The sequence below is a fragment of the Gekko japonicus genome, unplaced genomic scaffold (assembly GCF_001447785.1).
Source record: "Gekko japonicus isolate JY-2015 unplaced genomic scaffold, Gekko_japonicus_V1.1 scaffold880, whole genome shotgun sequence".
Taxonomy (NCBI): domain Eukaryota; kingdom Metazoa; phylum Chordata; class Lepidosauria; order Squamata; family Gekkonidae; genus Gekko; species Gekko japonicus.
This window is the reverse complement of record NW_015170917.1, coordinates 481,091-495,981: the sequence shown is the minus strand read 5'-3', so window position 1 is coordinate 495,981 and position 14,891 is coordinate 481,091. Positions and strand designations below refer to the sequence as shown.

Here is a 14,891-nt window from a genome sequence, read left to right as displayed (position 1 = left end):
TTCTTTGTGGCTCCTGGAATAAGAGAGCAGAGTTTATTAAACACTGGGTTTCCCAGATTTTAAATTGGCTGGGTGTTCCCATTCTGCCATAATGATATTATATAATGCCACAGGAAGCGGCACACTTGGGAATGGCTTTGTCAGAGCCTACAGGAAAGAACCCAGGAACCTCCTTGTCTTCCTGTATCTGTGGAGTGTATGTAAGCTCTAGTGCCCTCATGACCTTAGCCCATATTCTATTATAGAGATTAGGAGGAAGAGTCTAGATTGAATGACAGGCACCCTTTTCTTTCTCCTGCTCTAATAGTTCACCTTTTTTCTGGCACTATGCTTGGGAGGCCTGTATTTCTTCAGTGAATTCTTTCTCATTTCCTCTCTAAGCCAGGAGAGAAATTTGACTGGGCTTCCTCTCCTGAGGGCTCAGTATTTTGGGAGGCTATATTAGTAGTCTGTGAAGGGTTAAGACTCTCTGTGCCTTGGGAGCTAGATGTTCCAACCTTCTCAGCCATTTTAGGGGAACCTGAAAGTGTAAGTACCCACCATCACTCTCCTAACAGAGCCCCAAAATGGAGCCTTACCCCACCCACATCAGCTGAATCAGGTGGGGAAGAAGTAGGCTGTCTATTGTTGCTCCCTTTCCCGAAGGCCCAGCAATAAGGACTGTAAAATGTCCCTGCTAGAGACATGGACCAGAAGCAATTCGTCCTTTTAAAGAACCTCCCATCCAGATCCAGAGGAAAGGAGTAAAGGGCGGGGAAAAGAAAACTGGAGGAGGGAGGGTAGTCCTCTTTCTCTCTCCTCTTCCACACCTTGCCAGTTCTCAATGGATACAGTCCTACCGTGGTTCACCTGACCGGGTAGACTGCGCAAGAGACATGTCCCTCCTTGTCACAATCTGGAACAGGAGGGGGCTCCATTCCAATGCCGAAAGGGACAGCGACAGAGATTCTGCACCACCCTCAGCCGCCTCTCTTGCCTCCTGACCTTCCGGTGTCTTCTGGGATCTTCGTGCTCTTCAGAGCACAGCCAGCACGTCCTGCTCAGAAGGCAGGGCCGGTAAGACTGGGGATCAGAGGATAAGCCCCTCTCCTCTGGGATCAAAGTTTGCTGGCCCTGCCTATGGAAAGGGGAGGTGCTTTCCCAGGAGTAAGAAGTCAAGGACTGCCCCACTCCTGGACCACCGGAGAATTAATGAATTCTGTTCCGAAGCCATATAGCGCTTTGAAGGTCAATACCAGGTCCTTGAGCTGGGCCCAGAGGTAAATTGGGAGCCAAATGTAGGTGAAAGAAGATTGAAGTGATATGGTCTTTATGGCCCACTCCACTCAGAATTCTGGCCTTAGCATTCTGTACCAATTGTAGCTTCCAGATACATTTTCAGAGTCAATCCTTCTGCCTACTTGTGGCACCTCCACAGCTTATTAGCCCCAAAACTGCCTCTGGTCATGGTTCATGGTTTTCATGGCTTTCCTGGATTCCACTGGAAATACAAGATGGAACTCAGTCTAAATCTCCAAATGACCTCTCCCAGCAGGTTCACATTAAAAGCCTCCAAGTTAAAAAGCATGGAGGACAAGGGACAGGAAGGCAAAAAAATAAATAAATCCCATCACATTTACTCAAGATTGAATTCCCAAATGAGTAAGCATTTTGTGCTGAACATTATAGTATGAAATGATTGTTTTGGTTGCTTTTTCTATACTTCTTCCAGTATAGAAATAGCTGCAATATCATTTTTGAGATCAAACAGTCAGAGCAATATACTGTATTACAAATACAACTGTGCCATTGATTTATAGGAAATGTCAATTTATTCCTGATTCCTGTTTTTAGGTACTTTCCTCTCCATAATAAGATTATCCTTCTTATTCCCTAATTGTTATTCTTTCTTTTTCTCACCTTTCTCATCATTCAAAGAACACTTCCAAATGTAAGATTAGCAGCCCCATAGCCAGAAATTTTGGGTTGGTGGGGCATGGGTAAATTTTGTGGGGCAGCAGGGGAGGAGGGAGGGGAAAGGGGGAGTAGTGGCTGCACACCTTCCCTGAACTCCAAGCGGTGATTTCACTGCTTGGAGTTCAGGTGCGGGCAGCCCCCGCTTGAAATATACCATTGTCCCCTTTAAATGTTTATTTCAAGTGGAGGCTGCCCGCCAGTGTTCCCTCTAAGCTGAGTTAGTGTGAACTAGCTCACAGTTTTGTAGCCTCTGGCTCACACATTTTTGTCTTGGCTCAGGAAGGATGGCTCCAGAGCAAACTAACATATGCAGTAGCCAAATCGTTCGCTCACAACTTTAATGCCAGTAGCTCACAAAGTGGAATTTTTGCTCACAAGACTCCACAGCTTAGAGGGAGCAATGCTGCCCGCACTTGAACTCCGAACAGTGAAATCGCTGCTTGGAGGTCAGGGAAGGCAAGCAGCCGGCATCTGCCCCTCTCCCTCACCTCCTACAAGATTTAAAGGACCTGCTGATCAGCTGGAGGACCCTTTAAATCTTGGAGGAGGAGAGGGAGAGCAGTGGCTGCAAGTTTTAAAGGGCCCTCCGGCTGAATGATGGGCCATGTGCTCTACCAATCAGCTAGAGGCCCCTTTTAATGTCACAGGAGGGGAGTGAGGGGAGAGGGGCAGCAGCTGTTGTAGGGCATGCCTCACATTTGAGGTGGCGGATGATGACCCACCACGATCCAGTTGTCTGTGGAGGTCATCTGTGAGAGTGACCAGTGCTGTCTCTGTCCCATGGCCAGGGCAGAAACTGGACTGGAATGGTTCCAGTGCTGAGGTGTCATCCAGGAAACTCTGGAGCTGCTTGGCTACCGGTCTCTCAATTATCTTGCCCAGAAATGACAAATTCAAGACTGGGCAGTAATTGGAAGGATCTGTAGGATCCAAGGAAGGCTTTTTCAAAAGCTGTACCACCACTGCCTCCAGGTGGACCTCTAAATCTAGGGACAGGTTGATAATGTCTACCAGGAGCCCCCGTATTCCATCACCACGGGCTTTCACCAGCCATGAGGGACATGGGTCTAAGAGGCATGTGGTTGGCTTAGTAGCACCATGTTACTGTCAACATCGGACCAGGTGAGCCACCTGAAGTTATCAAATATTGAAAGACAACCAAGGGGCCTCTAGTTCACATACTGTATCAATATTGGCCTGGAGATTGTGGCGAAGCGACAGGACTTTATCCACAAAAACCCTCATTTCATTCAGTGGTCTCTTGACATATAGAGCGAAACATCTGCCATTGCAACTATCTTTTCTCTAGATTTTATATATCCGTGAGTAACTGTATCCCATTTTTACCAGGTTTCTTTTCTAATACTCAACTTGACAGTGAAGCTTTCAGCAGCAAAATATAAACATTTGCTCCTCTGTCTGCATCAGATTCTTTGCTCCTGTTAGCTTTTCCCACAAGTCAGTTTAAAATCTGCTTTGTGATAGTTTGATTTTAATGGCAAGACGTTTTGTTCACTTTTGAGGTATCAGAGCTCAAGTCTTCAAATAAACCGTTTCCCAGTGCTTCTGCTATCCCTTTTCTCTATATTAGGAAACAGAAAAAAATACCTTATTGGTATTTTTCGGTAAACACTTCAGCCGAATACAGATCAGAGATCTATACTTGGCTACTAGTATAGCTGAGCCTGTAAAAAAGCTGATTTTTTGGGGGGGGCTTTTATTTGGGTGTGTTCAGCTATACTGAGAGCCAGTTCCAGCTGAGGCCATGCAGAGCTCTCAGCTCCACACTGCCCCAGCTGATCCGCAGCAAGGCTTGCAAAAGGCATTTAAAGGGAATGTGAGAACCCCAAATATTTCCCGAATACCAATACCATACAAACACTGGGATTCAGGAATATTGGGAAATACCAATATTTTTCTGGTTCCATAAACACGAACTCAAAAACTACCTTTTTTTGCACAACCCTAATTATGAGTGCATATTTTACCTCTGTGACCAGCCTTGCACCTGGTACTTATTTCTGATAATGTAGCCTTTGAGGTTCTGGACTTCAACATCCTACTTCACTGCTCATATTTTGCTTTTAAGACGTCACAAATATATTTTCAAAGTCACCAATATCAACATGTATCACAATAACCAACTATTGTTTGCATTATTACCTTTATAGTAGGCATTCAAGGCACCATGCCACAAACTCATCTCTTTACCACAGATTTAGTCTGTGAGCTAATGCATAGAAAGCAAGAGGTAAACCAGTGACCTATATCCGATTCAAAAAACACAGCATATTTCCTACACAAAAGACATATATCCATATATAATCAAATAATTAAGAGCAGCTGGATTTGATAGAGACTGATAAAATGAAAATATTATTTTCAAGCTACCCTAAACTGAAGTATTCCTAAAGTACCATACTAAGGATCCTGTATAACTTCTGACTCCAGAAGTGTTACAGTATAACATGATGCCCCTTTCAATTCTTATTTTTTCTTATTTAAAAAGTCCTTATAATTCAGCAGAATCAGAGTCTAGAGTGGTGTTATAATAGGCCATCTATTCCAATCCCCCACTCAGTGCAGGAAATCACAACTAGAGCATTCTCAGCAGATAACTGCATGGCCTTTACTTGAGAAATTCCAGCAAGTGAGAGCCCCCACCCCAGAACAGTTTCAATTGGCAAATGGGTCTTACCATTAGGAAATTTCTCCGAATGTTCAAATGAAATCTGAGATCTAACCCCCACCACCACCACCTCAAAACAGCAAAGAACAAGTCTATGTGACAGACCTACAATCATGTTCTGCGGTCTCCCTGCTGCAGGCTAAGCATAACCAGTTCATTTAACCTTAACCCATTCATGAGTTTGAGTGCCTTCTGTGAGCAGTTCATAGCTATAACCCAAAGTGTTCTACAGTTAAGCTATTATCGCTCTGAGTCAAATAGCAGCACTGGTACTATTGTGAATATTATGTACTATCTGTTGTATTATCCTACTGTGTAATTTCCACATCATTTAACTTGTTAATACTTATGCTTTGTTTCAGATTCCTGCAATTCTAATCCTATTACACTGTTTATTGGATGCCCCACCATGATTGTACTGATTTATATTGTGTAATCCATTTTGAGTCTCAGTGATAAAGGCAGACGATAAATAACACAAATAAATAAATAAATATATTTTCTGATAATAAAAATTTCTTTGTGACTCTAATGTTAAAGCCATGCATATTCCCTTGCTAGCAGTGTTCCCTCTAAGCTGAGTTAGTGTGAGCTAGCTCACAGTTTTTTAGCCTCCAGCTCAGAGATTTTTGTCTTAACTCAGGAAGGATGGCTCCAGAGCAAACTAATTTATGCAGTAGCCAAATAGCTTGCTGACATCTTTATTGCCAGTAGCTCACAAAGTAGAACTTTTGCTCACAAGACTCCATAGTTTGAACATTGCTTGCTAGTATAAAAATAATGAAAATTAGAAATAAAGTTTTGCACCTAATGATGCTCCAAATTAGGAATAAATCCACAAGACAAAAAGAAAGAAGCATGTCTACCAATAGCAAGCTGTAGTTTGTCATCACAGGAACAAGCCTTGGAAATCCTCAGACTTATGCACATGCTTCCCCTCCCCCCACTTCCCTTCATGGAGAGATTAGAAATTATTCATTTTCACTCTCATAGTAAGCCACATTGCCATGCACAAACCAACGTAGATTTGCTCTCTTGCCTCTACAAAAAGATTCCAAACCAGGATTAAACTGTTGTTTGGAATCCTTGTTTGGAGGAAGAGAAAAATCAGTTTGCAGGTCAGACACAGAAAGCCAGTGTGGTGGAGCAGTTGCAAGTGTCAGACTACGCTCTGCAGACCCAGGTTCAAATCATCACACTGCCATGGAAGCTTGTTCAGTGACCTTGGGCCAGTCTCGGCCTAACCAACCACACGGATTGATGTGAAGGTAAAATGGAGAATGATATAAGCCTCTTTGGGTCGCCATTGGAGACAAAGGTGCGGTATACACTAAATAAATAGCAAGAAACTATTGTTTCCTAGAAAAATGGCAATGATTAAATTCTGAGCTAATGCAAAGGGAAGCAGAAATGAGAATGGAGCTAATACACAAGCCTAGTGATTTTCAAGGCTAGTTCTGTTATCTGCGTAAGCAACATCTCAGTTCCGTAAGAAAGCTGGGCAAAAAGACAATGTCTCCAAGAGGTATTCCCTACAAAATATCAGTGTATTGAATTTTACAATGGTAAACAGTGGCTGTAAACCATGGCTACCAGCAATTTCAGCACAAATTGTTCAAAAAATACAAGCAGCTGATTGATGAGCCTTTTGCTTGTAATGTTATCTGCATTATCCCCTGCACCCAACACAGTGTCATTGTCTCTTGATGGATGTTGCAGATAAGAACTAATTAGGACAGAAAGATTACACCTAAGAATATTCAGCAACAAAAAAGAAGAAATACAATGATCCACAAGATTAGTATTTAGGGTTTTTATTCTACTTTCCTAAAATACATATATAGTCCAAAAATATTCTTGATCAGTTAAAAGTCACAGCACTTACTAGGTCTCTGTGAAGCACCCAGTTTGCATGAAGATAATGGATTCCATCAAGAATCTGATAAAGTAGTGATTTGACCATAGATCTTGGCAACTGCATGGGTTTTTTGTTAGCTTTTGAGGCACGGTGGAACTTGATAATATGCTGGAAATAAAGAGAACATAAACATGAAAGTATCTTGACATAATTACATTCTCAAATGATGACACTGTAAGACAAAATAACCCCTTATTAAAATGGTAGAGAAGACTTCAAGTATATATAAACATACACCTTTTGATGAGACATGAGGAAATGAAAATGTAACATGATGAGGCAGAAGCTATTTGGATTGAAACAGATTTTCCTTGCCAACATTCCTCTAGTTTCCATGCCATCACTGCATGATTTTAAAGCAATTTTATGGTAATTTGGGCATTCAAGTTCTCAAAGAAACAGATTCTGGAGATCTACACTGAATTCCTTATTCTTACCATATTATAGAAACCTGACCAGTTTGTGGTTTTAAATTTTGCTTATATAAAATGCTGAGAATATACAAATACAAGCATAGACCTGCAAGAATCACAGCTTTGCCATGGCGGCAGCCCCCTACCCCCCCCCCAACTCTACGTTTGCTGCCTCAACAATGGTGACAATGACAGAGGCAGCTCCCCTCAATCCACCTGACACTGCTGAGGTTCCATACTCCCCCCCTCCCACTGTCAATACTGCCAACCCTGGCACAGCTCCTGGCATGGCTCCTGTTCTCACTACTGCTGCACACCAGGCCAAGTGTGGCTCTCTGTCCCCTATCACTGCTGCCACCTCTTCAGCCCCACCATGGCTCCTTGTGAAGTCAGGGATGGATGGAGGGTTGCAGTAACTAAACTGGAGTCAGGAAAGATGGGGAGCTGCAATCATTATTGCTGCCTTCACTGGGGCTGGGCAAGATGCCACTGCAGTGAAGCTGGGGCTGGGCAGAATGTCACTGCAGCAAAACTTCTCCTCCCACCTCCAGTCAGAGTGCCCAGCTGAAGTGAGCAGTGGTCCAACAGAGAAGCATTGTCTGCACAGCGCCGACAACTCTCCTCTATTTAGGATTTAATTTCCCCACATATACATCATCATTTTTTCACTGGTTTTTAGTTTTTTCTGCAAATCTGTGGGAGCAAGTTTGCAGAAGAAACTTCCTGCTTCCCATCTGGCTCTGATCCATGATTTGCAAACTGGCATATACAGAGCTATTAAATATATTGATGGAATTCTTCCTATTTCAGTATTTATCATTGACTGTAAAAAGAAAGTTGAGACTAGTTCACAAGGCAGAGCAGGTGCAACAGCTCTGCTCTTGATACAAACTCTCTTTCCCCAGGCATTCACTCACTTCCATTTAGGCAACGGAGCTGCAGCAAGAGGGGGAAATTATGTAAAATCATCTGTTTTGCTCTTAGGCAATAGGCCCAAGCTCAATCATAGCAAACTGTTCAGGAAAGCCCACCCAGACTGCTTGGGGGTGGGCAGGGGAAAGATCTGCTTTTGTGATCTTCTGTTCAAAGGAGTTTGGATCCAACCCAAGAACTTATGGAATAATAAGATAATATAGTGCCTAGTCATACATAGAATGCATTTCTCTCATCACTGAGGTTTGGTGGAAATGCAACACTAGCTTGCTTCAAACAGAAATTTATATATTAGGAGCCAGCCTCAAGAATCTGCACTCAATCCCTGTCCCTCCTCCTCTGCTCCCTGGCACAAATAGTCAGCTTTCAGCCACAGTTAGTATCACATTAGCATTGATGTTAACTAAGTACCCCTTACCCCCCTATGAAATTGTTAGTCCCTTGTGTGAAACCGTGTAACTGTAAATCGCTCAGAGCCAGCAGCTCTGCCGGATTGAGCGATCAATAAATTGAAAGGTATTATTATTAATAATCTCAGTTTCAAATTCTAGTTAAGATAAGAACTGTGGACAGTTTGTATTGTGGTTAATAACTGCGTGGCCCATTGCTTTGCCCCGGCGGTGCTCCAGGCAGTATTGGCACCCCGCCAGGAAAAGGGACCACCGTAGCACCCGGGGAGACATGACTTCTGGTGTTTGCTTGTCGGCAGCCAGGAGGCCTAAAAGGGGCTTATGGTCTGTCACAATCATGAAGGGGCGCCCATATACGGAAGTTGTGGAATTTTTTTTACCCCTGCCACAATCGCCAACCCCTCCCTGTCGATCTGCGCATAGTTGCGCTCCGTGGCCGTCAGCGTCCGCGAGTAATAGGCTACGGGGACCTCGCGGCCATCAGGGAGGATGTGGCCCAGAACTGCGCCGACGCCATAGGGGGAGGCGTCGCACGGCAGGACAACTGGGAGGGATTCATCAAAGTGGGCCAACACATCATTTGAAATCAGAAGCGCTTTCACCCCCTGCCCCCTCCCTCGGACCCCAAGTCCACGGGGCCGACTTATCCAGGACCTGGTGTAGGGGTTCCGCTACCGCAACCTTGTGGGGCAAAAAGGTGTGGTAAAAATTTATTAGTCCCAAGAATGCCTGAAGTTCAGCTTTACACGTGGGGGCGGGAGCCTCCAACAATGGCCTTTACTTTGGCCTTCGCTGGGTGCAGACTGGTAGCGTTGACTCGGAACCCCAGGAAGTCCACCTCCGGAACCCCGAGGAGGCATTTCTCTCGTTTCACCTTGAGTCCAGCCGAGTCAAAACGCTGCAGGACGGGGCGAAGACGGGAGGCAAATTCGTTGGGGGTCATGGTGGCAATCAAGACTTCGTCGAAGAACGGCATCACTCCAGGGATCTCTTTTAACAAGGAATCCATTAGTTGTTGGAATATTCCCGGGGCAACGCTCACCCGAATTGTAATCTCTTGACCTTGAATGCTCCCCTGTGGGTGACTATGGCCTGCGCGGTCGCCGTGGCCTCGTCTACCGGCAGCTGTTGGTAGGCTTGTGTCAGGTCTAGTTTCCCAAAAATCTTGGCCCCTGCCAGCAAGGCCAGCACGTGGCTAACGACCGGAACTGGGTATGAGTGGTCGTGCAGGGCCTTATTGCTCATGCACTTATAGTCCACGCAGATGCAGACCTCGCCGTTGGGCTTCAAAGGGTTCACAATGGGCGTTTCCCATATGGCGTGGGGGACGGACTCTAAGACCCCTTGCACTACCAAGCGGTCCAGCTCCGCGTCAATCTTTGGACGTATGGTGAGCGGGGCTGTGTGGAACCGCATGCGGATTGGGGCCCCCTTGGGGTCTAACTGTAAGGAAACTGGGGGGCCCTTGTCACAACCCAAAGCCCCATCGAAAACAGCCAGGAACTCCCCACAAACCTCTGAAAAGTCTCTCAACCCGCATTTAAGCACCCCCCGACCCCGACTGTGATGCCCAGCCGCGCAAACCAGCCCTGCCCAGAAGACTGATCAGATTTCCCTCGACTACTATCCAGTCCAACAGTCCCTCGAATCCCTGGAACTGTACCCGGAACGACCCCACTCCCTGGATAGGGACTGGTTTTTTTTGGAAGTCTACCAAGCTCAATTGGGGTGGGCGCAAGCAGGGACCCCATTTGGGCAAAGTCTGCGTAGCGTGTCCACAGAAATAATGAACGCCGCAGACCCCGAGTCCACTTCCATTGTGCAGGGGGACCCTTCGATCAGTACCGTTAGTTGAATCTTCGGGGTCGACTCTACTTTCGGGAGGTGGAGTACCTGCAGCGAGGGCCAGGCCGTGAGGAGGTAGAGGTCGGACGTCTCTGCATCCATTTCGTGGGATTCGGCGGCCAGGCAGCGTGGCTGCGCGGAAGGCTGCTGGTACCGGCTTCTCTTTGACCGGCAGACACGAGCGAGATGGCCTTGTTTCCCACATGTGTGGCACGTCGCATCGCGGAAACGGCAAGACTTGCGCTCATGTGCCTCGCCACAGCTGGTGCACGAGGGCCGCCCTGTGAGTTTCCGGGTTGATCCGGATGCCTCAGAGCCCGGTGGCCTCCGGCGCGATGGCTGGTGGAGGAGCCGGATGTCTTCTTCTTCTGAGTTCTCGGGGCCTGAGTCGGGGAGTACGAGGCGAGCTGCTGCTGGCTGACGATCATGGTGCGAGGCCTTGTGGGCGATGGCGAGTTGGAGTGCAACATCAAGTGTGATGTCGGCGGTCCCGATCAACCTTCGCAGCTTCTGGTCGCTGATGCCCCACGCGAATTCCACCTTAGTGAAGGTGCAACCCATGGCCAGTTGCCACAGGGCTGCCAGAAAAGCCGCGGCTGTCTCGCCCGTTTTCTGGATCCGGGTCTGGAACTCGATGCGCTTGGCGAGTGTGGTTGGCCGGGGCGTGAGGTAGCTCGTTAGCGCGTCGATGATCTCCTCGTACGAGCACTCGAGGATTGATCGAGGAGCGAGGAGGCTCTTTGCGAGGCGGACGGTATTCACCCCACATGTGCTTAGGAGAAGGTTTCTTCTTTTGCCCGGATCGGATACATCATTGTAGGCTCGATGGCACATCAATTGGTCGCTCCACAAGTCCCAGAGCTCGGGGTGCGCTGGATCGTAGGTCTCCAAGTTTTCCCCAGCAGAGGCCATGGCGAAGTGTTTGCGAGGAGAGGGGTTCCTTGCGGCGATGCGCTTGCGGAGCTGGTGTCAGCAAGCTGCCATTCTGTTTTCTGTGACCTCTGTGTACATATCCTTACCCTGTTGCACCCGGCTTGTTTATACTATCCTGCTTCTGTGCTGGAATGCATAAGATAACTACTGGTGGATGTGTGGGGGAGAAGATGCTGTAATGCTTGCCTATTGCTATCTCATGAGAACTGCACCTGTGTTTTGTCTGATGTTCTGCCTGGTTCCCATGGACTGGGCGCGCAACCGTTTCATTAGGCCGCCAGCGGGAATATTATTCATTGGATATGTATCTGTTTGAATTTCCTTTATTATGCTCGCCCTAACTGTGTATCCCCAGTTCTAACAAAGAACGTGTTTGAGTGTGTCTTCAACGCTTTGAAATAAATTTTGCTTTTCTTGAAAACGTGGATTTATTCTCGATGCTTGGGGATCCAACATATTGTTAGAACTCCCTTTCTCCTATCGTTCCGAATCTGGCAAGATCATGAGCGGAGCTGAGGGAGACCTACCGAAAACGGAGGGGGATTCAGGATCGGTCCCACACACCTCCGCTCCTTTGGTGACTGCAGCCTCGCTGGAGGGTGCCGTGGGGGGAACGATTCCCCGCCGGCCTGCACATCTGTCTTGGCCGCCTCCGACCCCTTCGCACTGGGGTCCGCGGAAGACTCAACGGCAGGATGACTGGACTATGTACAACACTCAAGGCACCCGTGAGGTGTACTCCCGTCGAGGGAGCGGATTACGTGAAAGTTTGTTTGACAAGGGATTGTTCCCAGAGCCGGGGGCTACCTCGGAGAAGGGGAGTTCCAAGCAAGACCTCGAGGAGTGGATGTTCGAGCCATCGGGGCCCCGAGGCCACGTAGAGGATTCGGAGGGAGCCGGGGGCTTCCAAACGGAAGAAGACTACGACCCACCCCCGGACTACCCAAGTCGAGAACCGATCCCTGAGGAAACCACCGGGGAACGACTGGAGGAACTGGAATACTCGGTGAGGGACTTGTTGAGGGCATTCCAGGATGTAATGGAAGCTCTGCCGGGGATGATGGACATTAGAATGGCTAATTTTCTTGATGCACACGCCGCGCAACAGCAAGTTGCCCCAGCACCGGGAGTTCCCGCGCCGCAGGTGCCTGCCCAGCCACCGGCCGGACCTCCGCAGCAAGTAGGACCTGCGCAACAGCCGATGCCGGGTCTGCCGCCGGGTCTGCCGCCACCGATGAGGCCAGTGCCAGCGGGACCACCGGTTGCTCCGGGTCTTCCTCTCGGGGGAGTTCCGGGGCAGCTGGGACCGTTGGTAAGGACTCCACGGCCCAGACCCAAGGATTTACTGGAGGCTACCTTTGACGGCAACCCAGAGGAACTCGCCTTCTTCACGGTGAGGGTGCACAAATTCGTAGAAGAGAGCCGACACCTCGTCCGAAATGAAGCTGCTCTCATTGATGTCATCTCGGCGAGACTGAAAGGAGACGCCGCCACATGGTATGTGGGACTGCACAATGACCGCGGTCCGGAACTTTTGAATTTGCGAGCATTCATGTGGGCGCTGCGGGCTCGGTTTGAGGATGTCAACGCGAGCCAAAGGGCCAAAGCATTTCTCCGCACCTATCGTCAGAACAAGAAGTCGGTTCGCGAATACACACTGGAATTCCACAAGCAGGCAGCAAAGCTCCGAGACTACCCCGATCACATTTTGGCTGAAATGTATCGATTGGGACTCAACGCGGACATCCGAGAAACGGTTTTGAAGACTGTTAATCCTATCTCCCTGATGGCTTGGACCCAGGAAGCTGAAAATGCAGAGGATCGGCTAAACACCATCAAGCTCGACCTGGCTGCTACGACCAACAGACCCGTCACTGCCAGCGCCTCCAGACCCAAGACTCAACGCCTGTCGGAATCGGCACGAGACCTGCGCATGAAGATGGGGCTCTGTCTGAAGTGCGGGGAGAAGGGGCATTTCGCCGTGGATTGTGGCAGCCGTCAAGCTAAAGACAAGCCGCCTACTCCGAAGCCTAAGACGCCACTACCGGGGAAGACGGGGATGGCCAAACCACGATTCTCCAAAGCTCTTCAGGCGGCCCAAGGTCCGGAAGGAACCGAGCCGCTTGCTGCCGAGTCAGAAGAGGACGTGGAGGTTGAACCGGCGGAAAACGACAACGGCCTGTTGTGAGAGGCGCAAAACGACACGGCCATTCCAGCACTGCGCCCAAGGTGGTGAGAGAAACCCCTTCCCTGTTTTTCGTGACTGTTTCTTTAATGAATCCGCTCCTGGGTACCCACGTCAGGGTGAGAGCGTTGATTGATTCTGGGTGTGGGAGGGATCTCATCAGCCCTAGAGTGTTATTGACACTGGAAGCGGGGATAACCCCCTTGAAATCTCCCATCATTTTTACCCAAATGGATGGGGCGCCCATGGAACCTTGTACGCATGAGACTATGGCTTTGCGGTTGGGGGCTGGCGATCATTGGGAATCCAGGACCTTCATTGTTACCCCTAAGTCGCAGTTTGATTTGGTACTGGGGAGTCCCTGGCTATTTACCCATGACCCTTACATCTTGTGGGAAGAAGGGGTTGTCAAATTCGTGTCGCCAAAATGTGTAGATCACTGCTGGTTGGATTCGTGGGGGGACCGGCCTGCCGCGCAGTTCCCCTGCGGCACTTTGAAGCCGGAAGAGTTAGCGTCTTTGCCTCGAGAGTATAGAGACTTGGCGAAAGTTTTTGGCGAAGAAGAAGCTAACGAACTGCCCCCCCATCGCTCTACTGACTGTGCTATTGAACTCTTGCCTGATTGTAAATTGCCTAAAGGTAAAATCTATGCGATGGGGCCGGCTGAGAAAGTTGAACTGCGGAATTTTATTGATAAAAACTTGGCCCGCGGTTTCATTCGCCCGGCTTCCTCCCCTTTCGCCGCGCCGGTACTCTTCCGAAAGAAGAAAGACGGGGGGCTCAGATTGTGCACGGATTATAGGGGTTTGAACGCTGTTTCTTTGTCCAATGCCTACCCCCTCCCCCTTATCAAGGACTTGGTAGCAGAGGCCACCAAAGGCAAAATCTTCTCGAAACTTGACCTACGGGATGCATATTTCCGAGTGCGCATTAGGGAGGGGGACGAAAGTAAGACTGCGTTTAATACCCCCTTGGGGCAGTTTGAATACCTCGTTATGCCCTTCGGGCTTCAAGGGGCTCCGGGGGTCTTCATGAACTTAATCAATGAGGTCCTACATGAATTTTTGTTCAAAGGGGTGGTTCTTTACCTTGATGATGTGTTGCTGTATTCCCAGGACCTACCGTCGCATATTAAATTGGTGCGCCAGGTCCTTAAGAGGCTTTATGAGCACAACCTGTTCGCCAAACTGTCTAAATGTGAATTCCACAAGCCCTGCATTGACTTTTTGGGTTATCGCATCTCCGGGGGGAAGGTGGAAATGGACCCTGCTAAAATACAGGCTGTGCTTGAATGGGAACCCCCCAGAACCCGCAAACAATTGCAAATGTTCCTCGGATTCGCCAATTTTTACAGAAATTTCATCCAAAATTTCGCTCAAATTGCCCTTCCTCTAACCGATTTGTTAAAAACCAAGGGAAAGGGGTTTGATGCTACCAAACCAGGCGCCCCACTTAAATGGTCCCCTGCTTGCGCGGAGGCTTTTGAGAAACTTAAACGTATGTTCACGTCTGAGCCCGTGCTGGCGCGCCCTGATGAAACTAAAAAATTCATTGTCCAGACTGATGCCTCGGATGTGGCAATGGGAGCCGCTATTTTGCAAGAAGGGGA

General features: G+C 48.3%; 1 protein-coding gene across 2 annotated transcripts in view; it reads right to left on the bottom strand.

The window, feature by feature from the left end:
- Positions 1–14,891, bottom strand: part of CDK19 (cyclin-dependent kinase 19) — a 236,930-nt gene that overhangs the window by 120,073 nt on the left and 101,966 nt on the right. For both annotated transcript variants that reach the window (XM_015418762.1, XM_015418763.1), the window contains one exon: positions 6,531–6,671. In XM_015418762.1, coding sequence (XP_015274248.1) covers positions 6,531–6,671 — 141 coding nt within the window. The remainder of the gene's footprint in view (positions 1–6,530; positions 6,672–14,891) is intronic.